The 18,680-nt window shown below is 35.9% G+C and overlaps 3 protein-coding genes across 7 annotated transcripts; 2 read left to right on the top strand and 1 right to left on the bottom strand.

Moving 5' to 3' along the window:
- The first annotated feature begins 1,349 nt into the window (after positions 1 to 1,349).
- Positions 1,350 to 8,976, top strand: LOC144553324 (G1/S-specific cyclin-E protein). Of its 5 annotated transcripts, XM_078301430.1 has the most exons (11): positions 1,365 to 1,557; positions 1,668 to 1,745; positions 1,859 to 1,896; positions 2,241 to 2,382; positions 3,585 to 3,878; positions 5,219 to 5,372; positions 5,882 to 6,760; positions 7,362 to 7,606; positions 7,687 to 7,760; positions 8,047 to 8,152; positions 8,580 to 8,976. In XM_078301430.1, exons 3-11 carry the CDS (start codon positions 1,865 to 1,867, stop codon positions 8,610 to 8,612), a joined length of 1,959 nt encoding a protein of 652 aa, XP_078157556.1. In that variant the 5' UTR covers positions 1,365 to 1,557; positions 1,668 to 1,745; positions 1,859 to 1,864; the 3' UTR covers positions 8,613 to 8,976. The 5 variants fall into 5 exon arrangements, with proteins under 5 accessions (XP_078157552.1, XP_078157556.1, XP_078157553.1 ...); XM_078301426.1 differs by lacking the exon at positions 1,859 to 1,896 and having other exon boundaries at positions 1,350 to 1,557; XM_078301427.1 differs by lacking the exon at positions 1,859 to 1,896 and having other exon boundaries at positions 1,365 to 1,552.
- Positions 8,977 to 12,302: 3,326 nt separating this feature from the next.
- Positions 12,303 to 15,201, top strand: LOC144553323 (glucan endo-1,3-beta-glucosidase 12-like). Its single transcript, XM_078301425.1, has 4 exons — positions 12,303 to 12,688; positions 12,774 to 13,571; positions 13,696 to 14,265; positions 14,908 to 15,201. The coding sequence occupies exons 1-4, from the start codon at positions 12,631 to 12,633 to the stop codon at positions 14,940 to 14,942; spliced, it is 1,461 nt and encodes a 486-aa protein (XP_078157551.1). The 5' UTR covers positions 12,303 to 12,630; the 3' UTR covers positions 14,943 to 15,201.
- Positions 15,202 to 16,745: 1,544 nt separating this feature from the next.
- On the bottom strand, positions 16,746 to 18,467 carry LOC144553321 (1-aminocyclopropane-1-carboxylate oxidase 1-like). Its single transcript, XM_078301424.1, has 4 exons — positions 18,263 to 18,467; positions 17,943 to 18,172; positions 17,513 to 17,846; positions 16,746 to 17,330 (listed from the first exon to the last, which is right to left on the bottom strand). Exons 1-4 carry the CDS (start codon positions 18,365 to 18,367, stop codon positions 17,034 to 17,036), a joined length of 966 nt encoding a protein of 321 aa, XP_078157550.1. The 5' UTR covers positions 18,368 to 18,467; the 3' UTR covers positions 16,746 to 17,033.
- Positions 18,468 to 18,680: the final 213 nt, after the last annotated feature.

Here is an 18,680-nt window from a genome sequence, read left to right as displayed (position 1 = left end):
TTTGTACAAATTGTCACGTACGCATATACTTTTATCACATTATTAGACTTTCTTTATCTTCTATGTGACACCTCAGATTTTGAAATAATTAAATAAAAAACCACACATTTTTGTAGTGAGCAATCTCATATTTTACGCAGACATCATTTTTAAACAAACATAAAGAAGAAATAAATTTCTCGTTCCAAAATTCTTATCTATCTATATTTATACAGAATTACTTTATATGCAAACCATTATATATGATATAAAAGACGAAAATTATTTGATGATTCAATACAAATATATGCTTAAATGATAATTTATGAGTGAACCTACGATACTATGCATAGCGTATCAGATAGTCGATATAAACAGTTTAACATGATATCATATGAAAATATATTTATGAATCAAATTTTATATTTTATAAAAGACAATAATACTTTTCAAGATTTGTAGAAAGCCACTTAATTAAAAGATTTTAGATCATTTAAAAATAATAATTTTTTATTCATATAAAAAATAGAATTCTTTTGTAAAATATAAAATTTAGTCTATAACTACATTTTTATATAAATATTATGTTGAACTGTTCAAATCAACTATATAAACTTTGAAAATTAAGATACTGATTCAAAATATGTATTAATGTACACAATGTATAGTACCATAGTATTTGTCTTCCCAGATAACTGATTGAGAAAAATTAACTCAGATTAATTCCAACTGGATCAAACTCAATTCAATATTACAAAAACCACAGGGATCTATTTTGAGATTGGTATCAGATTAAAAGAACGGTCCAGATCTAACTTTTCTTACGTAATTGGGAGGATCCGAATTCTAGAACCATTAGCCTCGCTCATAATTTATTTTCAATCTCTAATAAATACTTCTAGTGCAATTAAATAAAGAGAAATAATAAATACTTTTAATTAAAACATCGTTGTCAGTTCTCCGTATAGAGAGTTGAAAGTTCAAATTCTGATAACTGTAAAACACTTTGAACCGTAGGATCTCTAATAAATACTTTTAATTCTTCGATCTCCATCTTCTTATAAAGAGTTAGGCTAATATGACATTGGTGTTATTTCAAACTAAATAACACCACATCGTAAACCGTTAGATCTGTTTTAATGTTTGTACAATCTGCTTTTACTGTTCAAGCATTTTATTTTGTACGAACATTAAAGCAGATCTAACGGTTTACGATGTGGTGTTATTTAGTTTGAAATAACACCAATGTCATATTAGCCTAACTCTCTTACAAAGGAAAGTAAAACACTTTGAACCGTAGGATCTCTGAAGTCTGAACTATTTTTTGATAAACATAGGAGTCTGTTTGCGCTTTCTTTAATTCTTACCGCTTCGCTTTTACTTGGTCGTAGTTCCTCTTTTGTTCGTCTCCACTCCAGCAAATTACTTGTAAGCTAAGGAAAAGCTCCACCCTCATTTTTATCTTTTGAGGAGTTTGAGAGAGACGAATATGCGTTGATTTTCCTTTTTATTGCCACTCCAAGATATTGTTCGAAGCGCGGATTCTATCCTTCGTGGGATTTCTCTGATTCCAGTAAGGTATCAAATGAGTGCTTATTGTTTGGAAATTTTTTCGTTGGATTGTTTTATTTTTACTGAATTGTTGTTTTCTTTTATAAACTTGAAATTCGTTGTTTCCTTTTTTTCAGTCTCAGAGGATCCGCAATGAGCAGCAGCTGTAGCACTGCCGATCGAAATTTCTTTCATCTAACCAATTTACAAATCGGGTACTGAGTTCTAGTGCCTCTTGCCTCCCTTCAATATGATTATTTCCTTTTTTATATGCTTAATTGTCTCAGCTGATGAAATAGAAATACCTTAATTGTCGAAAAATTGTTAGGTAAAGATGGGTTTTGGGGAATTCTTCTGGATATATTTGTAAGAGCATTTACTTGATTTTAAGTCAACAGTGTTTTTCTTTTTGGGGATTTATCCAATGCGTCCTATTGAATTGTAGTTAACTGTAATCTATCAGATATTTCACATCCTAAATTAGACTTGATGAATTAACTTAAAAATGGAGAAAATCAATGATGTTGCATCAGTAATTTTCACATTGACCCTCTGGTAATAGGTACCAACATCCTTTTGGGACGATCTCAACTCGATTTTATTCTTATACAACAATTGATGGAATAATATGGCTAAAATTCGAGAGCTAAATTAATACTCGTGTCCATGTGGCATGACATTGGTAGAGCTTCCTTTTGTTTTCATTGCAGGGATTTGCAATCATACCTGTCAAGGCTGAGTATTTTCTTGACACCGAGCCTCCAGAAGTTGTATTTTTTGGTTGACAATCGACCATGGTTGGTTGATGAGGATACCAGGCCAGCTCATCTATGGCAATTGATGGTCACTAAGGTAATTTCTTGGATTTTTACTCTCTTGGTTGGTAATTGGTATTTGGCAATATATCTTCAGGGTTATCTTTGCAAAAAATACAGAAAGACCTAAAATTTTTGGACCAACATTGTATAATCATTATTATTAAATAAATGATTATATAATCTTTCTGCTAGCACGTGGAGTTTCTGTTATTTTATGAAATTGGGATTGAAAGTTCTATTAATGTTGTCAGAAGAGTGCCTACCAAAAAAAATTAAAACAAGGTTTTTGATACAGCCTAAACTACAATTCAGTCTAAAATAAAAGATTTAGAGAGAAAAAAAGTAGAAATGAAACTTGAAGCACCAAAGGCAAAATAATAGTTCGATAGAGTCATCAGTCTGACATAACCCTCTCTTTAGCAGTACCCTGGTCACTCTTTAGATTGCTGCATGGTTTATCAAATTTTCCACTTCAATTTTTGTGATAAATTGTTTATATATCTCTTTCCAAATGTTTGGTTGAGGTCTTAAGTTTTGGAGGCATAAGTTGGTTATTCTAATTTCTAACTTCGACCGGTCTAAGCTTTTCATGTTTGGTTGAGGTCTGAAGTTATGTCATGGCCTAAGTTATTAAAAATTAGTACCGACTAATGAAGGGAGAGAGGATAGATTTGGATAGTCGCTGACAGTGGGGCCCGAGGGGGACTAACACTAAAGCCACCTGGAGAGGTGATTTAAATCTAAAGGCCTAATTTTAGACTTACGCCTAGCAGGCCGGCTTAACTAATTCGCGTTTGATGGAATAACTAAGGCCTAAACCCCTTATTCCATGGTTCAGGCCTCACAACCTGATGGGTCTATTGCTCTCACGCTTTAAGTTTGTGTTTTAGCTAAATCTGACCAAATATCTCAGATACATGAAAATTTGACAAAAAACAAAATGAAAACATCTAATATATTTATTGCTATAGTACTTCATTGTCCTATTCTCATGACCTTATATTTTCAAGGTTAAATTAGTTATTTTAGCTGAAGACCTCAGATTCAAGCATTTATTGGAATGTTTAGCTATTTTTAAGGATTATATATATTGAGAATGTCAATCTTTCGTTATAAAGTCGTATGGTCAAGTCTGGTACTGGTATGCAATGCCAGGCAGTGAAAATCATTTTTTTTATGTGCAGCCAATCTTTAATTTGAAGGATTATATATAAATTCATTTTTTTTTTCGTTCAGTCAAGAAGATCACCTTTTGCAAACTCAAAGACTCGAAGAAAGAGATCTGATAGTGGGAAAAAACTCAATGGCGCAAGCACCTCAAGGCCAACTCCGATAACAAGCAACCGACAGTTGAGGTGGTATTCTCTAATCGATGCCGCCATGCAGCAAAAGGGAGCCTTTCTTCCGGTTGAAAAGCTAAAGGACTCACGCGTGCTGAATAAGGAACTCCATCGCACATTATACGGTTTTATTGTCTTCGAGGTCGAGTGGGCTAATGTGCGTGGCATCAACTACCTAAATGAGCTTCAGGTAGAAATTGGTTATCTATTGAGTGAGGCTACGGTACTATGCATAGCACGGATTGGTCCGTACTACAGATCAATATTTTTATTTTCAAAGTCCAAATAGTTGATAAGACCCGTTCAACATGAATCCCATATGAAAATGTACTTCTTTTAGAATTTTTTAAGATAGGTAGAAACTCACAACTTTTGAATGGTCTGGAATCTTTAGATCAAGTGATTTTTCTATCTATCTTAAAAAATAGTAAAAAAATTCTAAAAAAAATGTAAAATTTGATCTACAAGTACATTTTCATATGGAGATCATATTGAACAGTTTCAGATTGATTGTTTGGACTTTGAAAATGAAGAAATCGATCCATAGTATGGACCAATATGCACCAATATGCGCTATGCATAGTACCATAGCCTCACTCTTATTTATATATATTTTTTCAGTTGCTTCTCTTGTCAAAATATAATAGAGAAAATCCTCTCTCAAGTGTCGCCCAAATAAACAACAAAGTGTGGCCTAAAGCTCTGAAATCACAAGAGGGACACTTGATCACGAAGAATATAATGTTATAGTGTCACATTGTATCAGATGGTACTTTGAACTAAGTGAATTGTGATACATAACAATTAGAGAATGTGTGTGTGTTTTCTATAGGGATAGGATACATCGACAACACCTTATTTGATAATAGGTAATTCATTTTCTGCATTTATAATTTATGTTATAAATATAAAATAAACCAAAAAGGTTTGCAAATTAATAACAATAATTTATGCTTGCCAAATTAACAAAAGTCATCCTCCAGACCTTACAGCAAGTGCAACGGAATCGAAAGTAAACAAGTAAAGAATAGCACCCAATCCAAACCAAATGAATCCACTGTAGCAGCAGTATCACTTGTATATGTCTAATTTGAATTTCTTCTTGCTTCATGACATATGCAAGTTGCCTTCAGAATTATCTCTTACTGGTATCTATAAATTTGATACCAGTAAGAAAAGTGCCTCTACCATAAGCCCTATTTAGAAAAAGTTCAATGAAGCAAATGCTATTTAGAAGCCAAACATCAAAGTATTCACTGAAATTCCTAAAATAACCAAAGTAGCACAAAAAAAAAGATCCGGATAAAAAGCAAATAGTTTGCTCATTAGGTTTCTAATTAACAAATTAAGTAACAGCTAGACAAACAGGATGTACATAATTAATAATTTTGTGTATCATAGCTAGAAAAGCAAATAGCACTCTCTTTAGCTATGCCCGGCAAGTCATTTCCCTTAGGAAAACAGGACTTGCATAATAAATATTTTTTTGTTATCATTAATTTTGAGCTTATCAATTTTTTTTTTTTGTAGACTGACACGTCAATGGCATTAGAGGTGAAAATTTTGAGGAGGTGGGAATTTGACAGCATAGAACAGGCTTCAACCTCGCTTTCTTCATGGTTTCCAGGGGGTTTCTATGAACACCATATGTTACAAGAGTACTTGAACAGCATGTGCACGAAAGGTAACAATTTAAAAGAACCTTCATATTTTCAACAAATTTAATCGATGAGTGAGGCTATGGTACTGTGCATAGCGCGGATTGGTCCGTACTATGAATCAATATCTTCGTTTTCATATTTCAAATAGTCGATGTGAATAGTTCAACATGATCCCTATATGAAAATGTACTTGCAGACTAAAATTTATATTTTTTCCTAATATTTTTACTATCTTTCAGATAGGTAGAATATCACTACTTTTGAATGGTCTAAATTATTTTTTTACAAAGCGATTTTCTAATTTCTACCTATCTAAAAAAATAGTAGAAAAAAATGTAAAACTTATAAAATTTGATCTACAAGTAGATTTTCATATGGAGATCATGTTGAATGGTTCAGATCGATTGTTTGGACTTCAAAAATGGATATATTGATCCATAGTATGGACCAATCCGCGATATGCATGGTACCATAGTCTCTCACTCTTTAATAGATCATGTGGCTCATTCTATGCTTGAAACTTCCCTCTCAGTGGATGTGTTTTATGATGCCCCCGCGGATAGCTCTGGCTGTTGCAATGATAGTTCCGAATTTAGCTCTTGTTTAGCTGGAAGTACACATAAGGAGAACATGACACCTCCTTCCTCTGGGCCCTACAAGAGACGAAAAATTTTGAGGGAGGATGAAGAATCGTACAGTGAAATAGTGAGCACACCAAGATCTGTTGTTTCTTCCAGTAATGACAGTGAAAGATCAAACCCATCTTTCGAAGCAACCTCTTACAAAAATGCTTTTGTACTATTCAGATTTAATGACCCCCACCTCCCATTTAAACTAAAGGAGGTAATTATATCAGATTTGAGGCTGCTTACTCTGTTAGAGTATGGCCTTCCATCATGGGTCATTTTTCTCCAGTCGTATCCCCTCTTTTGCAAGATATACCGCCCCTGGATGTGTCCATTAGCAAGGTTTCTCTATGTGCTAATGTCTATCATAACAGTATTAATCGGATTTTATGACCTATATAAAAACGTGCCACTGATGAAGGCAACTCTATCTAAACTTTTCGGGCCCTTTTTTGACTGGATAGAGAATTGGGAGATGATCTCTAGGCTCCAATATCTAGGCACGATGCTTTTCTTGCACAATTTTGAACAGGCTTTCACGTGGGCCCTTCAGGTGACACGATCTGTGCGATCATTTTTAACCATTTTGACCAAACCAGTTATGGGTCCCCTTATGGAGGTTGCAGAGTATGTTCTTCCTGTATATAATATATTGGTTAATGCAATGAAGTATATCAGTTCGACTATATGGCTAGTATTGGGAACTTCATGGAGTGTGGTTACCGGCATTTTGGAGGTTATAATATGGCCATTTGAGTTCATCCTTGACACAGTACTGAATACTGGTAAGTTGGTTTCACCTTGTTTCTCTATGTTCTCTTTTAGTGTAGGATGCATATTATGTCACTTCTCAATGTCATGACACCTTTGTATGCAACTCGTTTATAGATTCTTCCCTGTTGGACACCTTTACAAATTCAACTAATCTATACCCTCCGGTGAAAATTTAAAAAAAATGAATTATATAAAAAAGCACAGCATATCTACATTGAGATATCTGCACAACATCATTTCTTCAAGTGGGCATACATATATATTGAAAGTTTAAATCCTTGAATTGCATACACGTAAATGCCAGGTCTCATATTTGCATATATGTAATACTACCTTGTTTTTGTTATATGCACAAACCATTTTCCATCATGTGCCCTATGTGGCTGTCCCTTAAAAGTTGTTATTGCCTTTTTCTTATAAGTCTTTGTGTCATATGAAATGAAGTTGATTTAGGAGGGCCATTGTTGCACAAGTACATATATGAGCATGTCTTTGAACCAAGTGCCTGCTTCATGTTTGAATTTATTATCACACATGTGAGCTAGCAATATTTTTTAATGTATGACACATTTTTTTAGTAATCGAAATATTTATTATTTTATTTATGTACAGCTTCTTACATCCTAAGTCCAATACTTTGGGTCATTGGAGAAGTGCTGTCATTACCGTTTAGGGCGCTTTTTGTGCTTTCAAATTCGGTCTCTGCGATTTTCGTCGACATGTACTACATGTTAATCGAAAGTTGGTCATCTATCTTCTCTATGTTCCAAGTTGCATCTGCATCGAAAACTACTGTAACTGGAGTTGCGTATGAAGCCTCAGTTCTGAAAACTCTCTGGAATGATCTTTTCTCTCAGGTATCTTGCTAAATCCCAAGGATGTAATGCTTGAGGCTATGACTATAGTAACAGAATATTAACATTTCTTTTCTTGATAGGTTTTTCGCGCAATTAGGAGCATCTTGAATGGTTTTGTTGCTTTCTTTTCTACATGTAACAGACATCGCTTGAGGTAACAAAATGAAAATGAATATAATCCTGATGCAATTCACACAAGTTATATTAACCCCGAAAAGAAATAAAAGAGGTCTCTTAACAAATAATGGTTGGACAAGTTAGTATGTTACTGACACTACTGACAGGTTCATGGTACTGGTACGAAGGTGACATCTGAATTTGCAATATTGTTCGTAACCTGCCCTTTCAATTAACAACTGTTCACGATTTTCTAGTCTATGCATTTTTTTATATGGTAAATTAGTTGACCTGCTTTAATTTCTTCTTGTTTATAATTTCAGCATCTACAATTACATTCTCAGTATTCTCGAGGGGTTATCTCATTCCAGGGGTATGGACTATTCAGAATTGAGGAAGACGGGTCAAGATAATACTTCACAAGACAATGTAAGTGGCACTCACATGTTTTGGCTTTCCACATAAAAAATTAATTCAATCAGTTCTTTTTTTTTCTTTTTTTTCTTTTTTTGAATTGAGAAAAACAATATTATTATCTAGGAAGCACACACTTCATGAGCTGGCTTGTTTGGAGCATTTCTGTACCTGCACCAGAAAATGACTATCCATTCTTGTTTCTCTTTTTCACCATGTTTGGTTTAGGCCTTGGACCCTTGGTTATTCCACCAAACGAGTATTAAATAGGCTGGCCTAACTAGGCATAAGCCTTAGACTGGCCTAAACTAAACCACCTCTCCTGCTGGTGTCTTAATTTTATGTTGCGTCCTGGACCTCAAAAAAATTTAGGTTGGCTTAAATTGGAACAACCAACTTAGGCCTTCATAACTTTAATCCTCATTGTGTTTGTTTCCTGCAGTCTGAAAGATCGAGGAAATATAAAACACGGTGATTTTGCTTTGCCTGCTTAGTTCATACAATTTGGAAGACAGATGTGACAAAAATTTGCACAAACAAACATTTAACCCATTTTCTAACGCTTGTTTTTTTTTGGTTCCATTGAAAAGTATACCAATTGGGATCATTGGTGTTCCTAGTGTACATGTTGTGGGTACAGTTTTTTTTTCTTTGAAGAAAGGTGTTTCTTTTTTTAATTACCTCTAAGAAAAAGGCTATTGTAAATTGATTTGCCTAGTTTAGTGGTTATTTGTTATTACTCCGCATGCTCCGCAGTTTTCCCATTGACTTTGGACAATATAATGTAAAGTAAGATTAATCAAATTCCATTTGGCATGAAAATGACATATGCCTAAAAAGGAGGGAAGTTGTTAGTTAACTTTAAGACCATGGTTTGCGGTTGACAGCAGAAAGGGGTGTCGTTTGAAACTATCTTTTTGGGATATTAAGCCTTCACTTTGGAACAATTCAAAGTTTTTCTACTCGTGTCTTCCCCTGAGATTATGGTGCATAGGATTATAAATGAGTGTGATCTTTGGCTGCAGTTATGTTAAAAAGTTATTTCTTTTTGTTTTTAATTAAACTGATATGATGTAAATTAGGTGACTGGGAAAAGCAGAGTATGCTCTCTGTAGTCTCTGATTTGTATGATGAACATTGTAAGCGCGTGTTTGTGCATATCGTTAAATGCATGACCACCTGAAGCTTCTGTCATGGCATTTCAAAAATATATTATGTATAAAATTATGCTAAAAATGTATTTTACAGTACGTTCGATTATGTCTGTTTCAATCAATGTAGACCACTTTTGTGGATCACAAAATTACCAAAACTCTCAAATTAACTCTAATGTGTATTTTTTTACATTCATATAAATCAATCTGCTCAAAATCAAATAGATGCATTCTATTATGATAAAATTTTGCTATATGTATTTGAAATGCATTTGGGGGTTTTTGTTCCTTTTTTATTATGTATTTGGATCCGTCCGTTCATGTTTTCATTAATTGAAGCCTCTTTCATAGTAAAAACTCCAAAACTTGCAATTCTCTGCTTAAATGCATTTATTATGTATTCTATACATGTATAAGTTTATTATTGCCGAATAAAAGTATACAATTAATATTTTTTATAAATTATGCTATAATGCAGTTACATTACGTTTGTGTGTCTGTAATCTGTGTGTGTGTGTTATCTATGATAGCAAAAAAGTATCAAAACTAACAAACAAACTCCAACATATATATATTTTACATGTGCATAATTTACCTGTTTCAAATCAAACAAAATGTAGCACAGGCTTTATTTAAAGAGGGAAGCCATGAGAAAAATAAAGAAGAAAAGTAGAAAAAAATAGTGGAATACACGCAGTAATTTAAGATTAGACCGACTATTTAGAACTCTGTCAACTTTGGCTACTAAAAATTGTAATTAACTGCGGTTCTATTTTTTTTGAGGGTAAAATGGCAACGTGCAATTAACTGCGGTTCTAACTCCAGATATTATTCTCTAATATGAACGATGCTACTTGCGGTATATTTGTCAGTTGCAATTTGCAAATTAAAATTGTTTCTGTTCTTCCAAATATTCCTGACACGGGGTACGGGGATTTATCAAAGATTTTAAGGCAACTGGCCTTTAGAGTTCCTTTCATGTGAGCCGTTTTACTTTTACTAAGTAGACGACAAAGATGCTTTTATTAGGTTCCATTATCCCATGTTCCCACGCATCCCTAAGACCAAACAGCCAGCTGTCTCCTCATCTACCCTTCATCGCCATTTATAACATTACTGGAGATATCATGGCCAAAACTACTTCGTTATGATGGAAACGGACCGATTGTTGCTTGGGAAACTGGAGAAGATACAAAAGATTGTTGTTTGACATTTTGTTGCATTTTCATTGTGGCAGATCTGCAAGTGAAACTGTTGCAACGTGAACCGCATATAGTTGATTGCATCATTGCAGTTTCATCTCAGAAAATTTTTTATCCATAAAAATTAAAAAAATCAGACACGTACAACATAAGTTTGGATGAAAAATAGAGCAGTAATAGAGATAAGGTTACGTTTGGATGAAATAAGGAACAGTGCTAATTTTAAGTTTAAAAATAATAGTTAATTTAATTTTTAGTTAAATTTAGTAGAATAATGAGTTAATCTATATAAGACAAATAAAGAATAGTGAATTAGTGTTATTTTTGCTCTATTCAAATATCGAATAGTTCAAAAAAATAGTGTTATTTTCGGATTAGTGTTATTCTTGCTCCATCCAAACGCAGAGAAATAATAAGAGTCTCTCATTTTTATTAAATATAGTAAGATCGGATTCATTTATCTTTTTTATAAAACTGCACAGAGAATTTACAAAAAAAAATAATCAATGATTACAGAGGATTTGGTGCCGCATAAAATTAATTAGAAAATTTGTGGATCGTGAACAGTGCTTCCGATCCATAAAGAGATTAATTTTCTGTGGCACAAAACCCTCTGTAAGCATAGAAAATCAATGGTTACAGAGGATTTTGTGCCGTAGAAAATCAATTCATTTATGGATCAAAATCATTGAGTCTGATTTATAAAAAAAAAAAAAATTCCCTCTGCAACAGTACAAAAAAAAAATTAATAGATCAAACTCAATAAATCTCATTTTGCTATATTTGATAAAAAAACAAGGCACTCTTTTTATTTCTTTAAGTCCAGATTTTATAATTTTTATGAATAAAAAAATTCCTTCGCCTCATGAGAAAATAAAAGAAACCACAAATTGCTGGTTCACCAAAAAGGAAAAAATAATAAAAAGTTAAAAACACATATATTGCAACATTTTTATTAGTCGGATCTTCAGATTTGTCCTCCAACAGCTTTGATGTATTTCAACTTTTCAAGTATATCTGTATATCAGTACATGACAATTTCATTTTTAACAAGTATCTTCTTTTATCGATTAACTAAGAATATCCATATGATATACTTTTTTGTTTTTGTTTTGATGAGAAGCCCGTAGGCGTTACTTGTTAAAACAAAGAGAGTAACACATTGTTCATTACAAAGCCTAAAGCTTCGAACTAAAAAAAGAGGAGAGACGCTTCTGACAAGGCTCCAAAGGAAATAAGCAGAAACCCCCCTAGGAAAAGGTAAAATTGGTAAAACTACTTAAAAATCTAAAAACTGGTTTTTCTTGTTTGTTGGCGCCCGGTTTCTTCTTGTTCTCTTGAGCACGATTATCTCCTAGTTCCTCATTTATTCTCTCTGATTTGTATTCCGCCATCTCGTTGCCTCAGAAATTTGGAAAAACATTGGGTTAATTTGCATCTGCTTATATGTAGTTACGTTACAGCACGTCGGCACTTGTAATGATTTCGTACGATTTATTGGAGCAGTACAGACTTCATGAAGTTCCAATCCCCACCGTCTAAAAAAACGGTCAAGTTTCTCTCGAGGGCTCCACTACCTGCTAGGAGCGCAGACGGTGTGAATGAATGAAGTACAAAGCCACTCAAAACCGCAAAATATTTATCCGCTGTTCAGTTTCAATCGCACAACACCGAAAATAGCCACCATGTATCCGCCAACTCTCCCTTGGAATACTATAGCGCTGCGCTTCCCGAGATGAATCATAGAATCCAGATTACAGCCTTGCAGCTGCACCCGTACGATACTCGTCTCCTCAGCGCTCCATTGGTGGGACCCACTTTTCTCCTCTCCACAGTCACTCACTTGCTCACCTCACCCACCCACTAACCCACTGTCTAGTGTCTACGGCGCTCCACAAAACCCCGCTTAAAAACCCCCTCGCTCGCGAGCACCATTACATCCTCGTTATCCCTCTTCTCCTTTCCCGTTACTTGTCGCTCCTTTTCACGCATCTTTAATCAACCAAAAATCAGATCTTTATAAAGTTCCTCTCTTTCTTCCTACATTTTTTAAACTAAACCACTTCTTAATTCCCTCCTCCTTCCCTCTTTCTCTTTCTTTTCTTCCCTCCCCCAGTTGCTCTGTTTGTCGCAGAGCATGGGGCCTTTTTGTGTTTGTTTCATCTTCCTCTTCTCGCTTCTCTTCGCCTCCTCAGGTAATAATAACGACATTTATATTTCTTCCCGTTTTTTACTTTCATGTTGTTGTCATATTTTATCTTTGCTTGTTTTGTTTATCAGAGGGAGGATCAATAGGGGTGAACTATGGCCGAGTGGCGAACAACCTCCCGTCTGCACCAGGTGTAGTGCAGCTTCTCAAAGCCAACGGCGTAACTCAGGTCAAATTATATGACTGCGACCAGACGGTGCTCAAATCCCTAGGCGGCTCTGGGATCAAAGTCACCGTCGCATTACCAAACGAGCTCCTCTCCGCCACTGCCACTCGTGCCTCCTTCGCTGCTGGGTGGGTCCAGCGCAATGTCGCTGTATACTACCCCTCGACCCAGATCCAAGCCATTGCTGTTGGCAATGAAGTCTTTGTCAACCCCAAAAACCTCACCTCCTACCTCCTCCCGGCAATGGTCAACGTGCAAGCAGCCCTTGTAAAACTCAAGCTTGACAAGGCCATCAAGGTCTCTTCTCCCATTGCACTCACGGCTTTGCAATCCTCCTACCCGCCATCTGCTGGCTCCTTTCGTCCGGAGCTTGCTCATACGGTGATGAAGCCAATACTGGATTTCCTTCGCCAGACGGGGTCGTATCTCATGGTGAATGCGTACCCTTTCTTCGCATATGAGGCCAATGCTAATGACATATCGCTCGATTATGCCTTGTTCAGACCCAATGCCGGTCAGTTAGACCCAGGTAGTGGATTGAAGTACTACAATCTGCTCGATGCACAAATTGATGCAGTCGTTTATGCCATGTCAGCCTTGAACTCCGATGATGTGCGCATTGTCATATCAGAGACCGGGTGGCCATCCAAGGGTGATGCTACTGAAACTGGTGCAAATGCCAATAATGCCGCAGCTTATAACGGTAGATTGATTATCTTCATATAACTAACATTTTAAACCTATGTTTAAGTGGGTTATTATATATCATATTATCTTCATATAAACTAGGATTTGTGAATTAAGTGGGTTATTATATATCATTACAGGTAATCTAATCAGGAGGGTTTTATCCGGAAACTGTGGTACGCCGAAACGGCCACAGGGAGACATTGACGTGTATCTCTTTGCTCTATTCAATGAGAACCAAAAGCCAGGACCCACCTCGGAGCGCAACTACGGGATGTTCTACCCGAGCCAGCAGAAGGTTTATGATGTTAGCTTTGTTTTAGGAAGCGGCAATAGCAATGGAAAAGGTGGCGTGGGATGGTCTGATGATGGGGGCAAGGGCAGCACAAACAACAACAGCACTGGCACCAGCAACAACCAGAGCAGCAGTGGCAGTGGCAGTGGCACAGTCAGATCGAGCTCAACAGGCCAGACATGGTGCGTGGCCAATACAATGGTCGGTAAGGAGAAGTTGCAGAAGGCATTGGATTTCGCTTGTGGGGAAGGCAGGGCTGACTGTAAGGCAATCCAGCCCGGTTCGGCATGCTATGAACCGAACACAGTCGAGGCGCATGCGTCATTTGCATTCAACAACTATTACCAGAAGAATGGGAGGGGGTTTTGGACCTGCCATTTTGAAGGGGCTGCATATGTTGTTTCTCAGGCACCAAGTGAGTTCTCTTGTTGATTATTTCTAATTCTTTGTTTTACTCTTTAACCTAGTATAATTAATTAAAATAAAAAAAATCAACCAATATCTTGTATTATACCTTTTTCACTTACCTAAAAAAGTTTGCTGTTTGTTAATATATTGGAAAAATAAAATGTATGGGGAGCACTATTTATTGATACAAGTTAATGCATCGTACACTTTTCATGACAAGGTTTTGCATTTAGTATTTTAGAAGCAACCAGCATTGAGTTGGCATGGACCCAACTTGGTTAAATCTGTTAACCGGGCTCTCTAGTTTTGATTGACCCAGTCAAATTTACGGTGACATCGTTCAAACAAGTAATTGATAGAAACACTGTTACCAATGGTGTGTGTAAAGTGCTCGCACACAGCACACTATACGAGGGGATGTGACACCATCTTTAATTTGTGTTTGTTGTATCGGTATTTGGTTACCGCGTCAATTATGCATTCATTGCCACCCGTGCTTTTGATTTTTGCAAGTACACCTCTTCAATGGGCCGGGCCCATTTAGTTGGGCCTAAAATATCTTGAGTGCTTTTTAATTACTGGTCCAAGGAAGTTCTTTTACAAGAGTAAAGCCCTGAAATTTACTTTGTTTTATCTTCTTTTTTTGCAGAGATTGGAAACTGTGCTCTTCCAACCAATGCTTGAATCCATCCAACTCAAAAGCACTGTAAGCACAAGGCATTATTATTTCGTGTCTTAAAAGCAAGAGAGACAAATAGAGAAGGATGAGAGAATCTTTGCTGCTGCTATTGATGACTTCTATATCTGCTAGTGCAAGCTTAAGCTGGGGCACACTTTCTTTGTTGTTTTATCATATCGAATTTACTGTATGTATTAGTAAATTAGTAAAGCACTATTTTAGATTGCCATGTGCACAATAACAATGCTAATATTTTACTCCCTTTACTATCCTGTCTCTATATCTTATTCTTTACTATTAATTTTCATCTGTGAGTGAACCTTCAAACTTTTGTGCCACAATATATGTATGTTCTTGAAAACTCCGGTATATTTTTGTTAAAAATAATTAATTACGACACGATAACATGATAGGAGCTTGGGCTGGGATTTGTTTTGAACTGTACATCTGACAGATCTGCTTTAAGAAATGGTGTAGACGCATCTTCACATGCATGTGGGCCTGGATGCTTTTCTGACATGCATGTGAGGGAAGTACTCGAATGATAGAGGAAAAGGTTTAGTATATATATTTTTTATATTAATTGGGGAAATTAGGACAGGTGAATGTTCTGGAAATAAATCTGCCGCGATCCAAAAATCCCTGCGATTTCAAATCTCTCCGTTCACATTCTACAATGTACAAATCTCAAAAAGTAATTATTTTTTATGTGCAAATCTCTAAACAAATGAACGGACGGATTTGAAATCACAGGGATTGCAGGGATTTTTGAATCGCAGCAGATTTATTTCCGAATGTTCTATGTTGGCACAAAAAAAAATTGTTCTGTTAGGACTTCGAACGTAACAGGTAAAGTCGTGTAACTTTAAAACATCAAATTATAAATGATGAGTGAGGTTATATATATATACATAGAGAGAGAGAGGGAGAGAGATTGGTTAATATCAAAACGTTTGTTCCTAGACTGCGGAACAAATATTTCGGTTTTTATATTTTTGAAGTCCAAACAATCAAATCCAACCCATTCAACATTCGATCTATAATAAAATTTGCTTGGAAACTAAATTTTACATTTTTTGGAAACCTTTTACTATTTATTAATATCATGTTTTTTTTACTATTTATTTTTTTGCTATGAATATCACGTTAAATGATTCGAATCGATTACTTGAACTTTGAAAATGATAATATGAACTCATAGTATGGACCGATATGCACTATACTATACTACATTTTCATATGGAGATCATGTTAAACGATTCAGATTGATTGGTTGAACTTTAAAAATGATAATATAAACTCATTGCATGGACCGATATGCACTATACTATATTATAGTATAATTCCATATGAAGATCATGTTAAGAGATATGGATTGACCGCTTAAGAATTTGAAAATAATAATATAAACTCATAGCATGGACCGATATGCACTATACTATAACCTCACTCGTAAAAGATTATAAAAATAGCTGACCATTTCAAGTATGTATAGAACTCCAGATCGATTGCAAATATTTCACCATTAGATCCGACCTTAAACAACTATGATGAACAAATGATACTTATCAACAAAAGGGTGGGAAATGGAGGGGAAAAAAATTATATTACTTGGGTTATCAACAATAAAATTTATGTCAGTAACTTTAGCAGAATAAACAAGCATTTATTTTATAAAATAAAAAACAGGCATTCAACTGTTTATGAAATGGGCTTGTCGGCCATTTAAGTTTAACGGTTTAGAAGTCAATACTTTATGTGGGAAGGCAACTACACACATCTCATAAAGCCCAATTGCGTCATAAATAAGACTAAAGTGACTCAAATTTCACAGCGACAGTTCTTCAAATCTCACAAAATAAGTTTATGCTATATTTTTACATATGATCACAAGACTATTATAGGCTTCTCAATACAGCACCCGGTTATCATCCATCTGAAACCTCTCAAGTATTCTACTATCTTACACAAGGCCTATAAGGACATATATACTCGGCTATAAGGACATGTATGTGTATTACACAAGGCCTACAAGGCCTATAAGGACATATATGTGTATTATAATCATATCTTACAAAATGAGCAGCTCACAACTGTTATTGGGTGGTAGCAATGGGCTGTCCAGTGACAGTCTCCATGGCTTTCATGGTCTCAAATCTGGGCTCTTTGGCCTGGAATTTGTGGCGCACATAGAGGTTCATGTAATCCTCAAAAACAAATTTAGGATACACTAGACCCTTTGCAGCTTCTGATTCTTTCTGGACCAGTGCAGGTGCAGGATAAATAACAGCATCGGCACCGGGGTTGTAGAACGATGCAATCGACATCCTGTTCCCATCTCTCTGTGCCACCACGCGGTGCTCCACGCTCTTGTACTTGCCATTGGTTATCACCTACATACAATAGCAATAGACATCATCCATCCATATGAGGAAACTAATTATTAAAATAAAACAAATATATTTGGGCTTCATTTTGAGAGCCCAGTTTTACAACCTAAATTAGCCCAAAATGCAATCACCAATTAAAACTTGAGAAGAGGCACAAGAGTATATCTAAGTGATGAATAGTGAACCTCAAGTTGGTCACCAATGTTGATCACAATGGCATGGCGCATTGGAGGGACATCGATCCACTTGTCGTCTTTGAGCAGCTGGAGACCGCTGACCTGATCGTCCTGGAACAACAATATGATCCCACCGGCATCGGTGTGGGCCCGGAGTCCCTTGATAAGGTCCGGCCTCGGGCATGGTGGGTAGTTGCTCATTTTGGTCCCGAAGGTCGGGCCCTTGGACCCCCAAAAGGCCGTTTTCAGGTAGCCCTTTTCAAGGCCAAGGTTCTCGCACAACAAATCCAGCAGCCGCTCTGCTAGCTTCTCTATCTCCTTTGCAAATTTCCTCATTACCTCCCTGCAAATTGCCCATGTTACAAATTAAATTGTCAAAAATTGTCATGTTTAAGTGGATATATGCTTATCATTGATTTGTACAAGGTGTAGAATGTACCGGTAGTGGTCATCAAGGTCGGGGAGATGGGATATGTTCGAATCAGGGTTGTGGCGTAAGAAGAAGGTACTTTCCCAGTCGATGTTAGATGTATCTTTACCGTTGGTTCCTTCTTTGATGGTTGTGTTTGCAAACTCATTGAAGCTCTTTTCCCTGCATTTTTGGTAGTGCTCCTTGGTAAGCTTTTCCACCTCATCCATTAGATCGTGAGATATCCCATGGTTCAACACCTACACAAAATTCCAACCGTTGAAATTAAAATTATTTACAACAAGTTTAAATATCAGTAATATGAAATGAATGTGTTGAATTGTGAGCACCTCAAAGAAGCCCCAGTGCTCGCAAGCGTCGTGCAAGCGATCCATAGCAGCGCCCCTCTCGTCTCCCTCCAGTTTCTTCATGTTGATCACAGGGAATGAGGCCATAATTCTCTCTGTTTCTTTAAATTGATTTTATCCGACAAGCTTTTTACTCACTTAGATCTTTTGCTTCTTTCTATCTCTTTCTCTATATCCGTAGTGCGAGGTGCGGATGGTTACCGCTTATATTTATAGGCGCCAATACACCAAAAGCATATATCAAACTTTTTCTCTTCTCCATTGTAATATTCCATGGATAGATCCATTACTTAATTATTATATTGCACATGCTAAACTGTTCCATAGACACTTTCATCTACACAATAAACTAGAGTTGGATATTTGGTTACATTTTAATTAACTAGAGTACTGAACTCTC

This window comes from Carex rostrata, chromosome 4 (genome assembly GCF_964058835.1).
Source record: "Carex rostrata chromosome 4, lpCarRost1.2, whole genome shotgun sequence".
In the NCBI taxonomy this organism is placed as follows: domain Eukaryota; kingdom Viridiplantae; phylum Streptophyta; class Magnoliopsida; order Poales; family Cyperaceae; genus Carex; species Carex rostrata.
The sequence above is the reverse complement of the archived record's forward strand: the minus strand, read 5'-3'. Positions and strand labels throughout refer to the sequence as shown.

Bases quoted from the DNA above. Each gene is read 5' to 3' on its own strand.
- LOC144553324 (XM_078301426.1), top strand. From the start codon at position 1,684: ATGAGCAGCAGCTGTAGCACTGCCGATCGAAATTTCTTTCATCTAACC. The intron at 2,383-3,584 runs GTAATTTCTTGG...TTTTTCGTTCAG, and splicing joins GGCAATTGATGGTCACTAAG to TCAAGAAGATCACCTTTTGC. The intron at 3,879-5,218 runs GTAGAAATTGGT...TTTTTTTTGTAG, and splicing joins ACTACCTAAATGAGCTTCAG to ACTGACACGTCAATGGCATT.
- LOC144553323 (XM_078301425.1), top strand. From the start codon at position 12,631: ATGGGGCCTTTTTGTGTTTGTTTCATCTTCCTCTTCTCGCTTCTCTTC. The intron at 12,689-12,773 runs GTAATAATAACG...TTTGTTTATCAG, and splicing joins GCTTCTCTTCGCCTCCTCAG to AGGGAGGATCAATAGGGGTG. The intron at 14,266-14,907 runs GTGAGTTCTCTT...CTTTTTTTGCAG, and splicing joins TGTTGTTTCTCAGGCACCAA to AGATTGGAAACTGTGCTCTT.
- LOC144553321 (XM_078301424.1), bottom strand. From the start codon at position 18,367: ATGGCCTCATTCCCTGTGATCAACATGAAGAAACTGGAGGGAGACGAG. The intron at 18,173-18,262 runs GTGCTCACAATT...AATTTTGTGTAG, and splicing joins AGCACTGGGGCTTCTTTGAG to GTGTTGAACCATGGGATATC. The intron at 17,847-17,942 runs GTACATTCTACA...GGCAATTTGCAG, and splicing joins GACCTTGATGACCACTACCG to GGAGGTAATGAGGAAATTTG.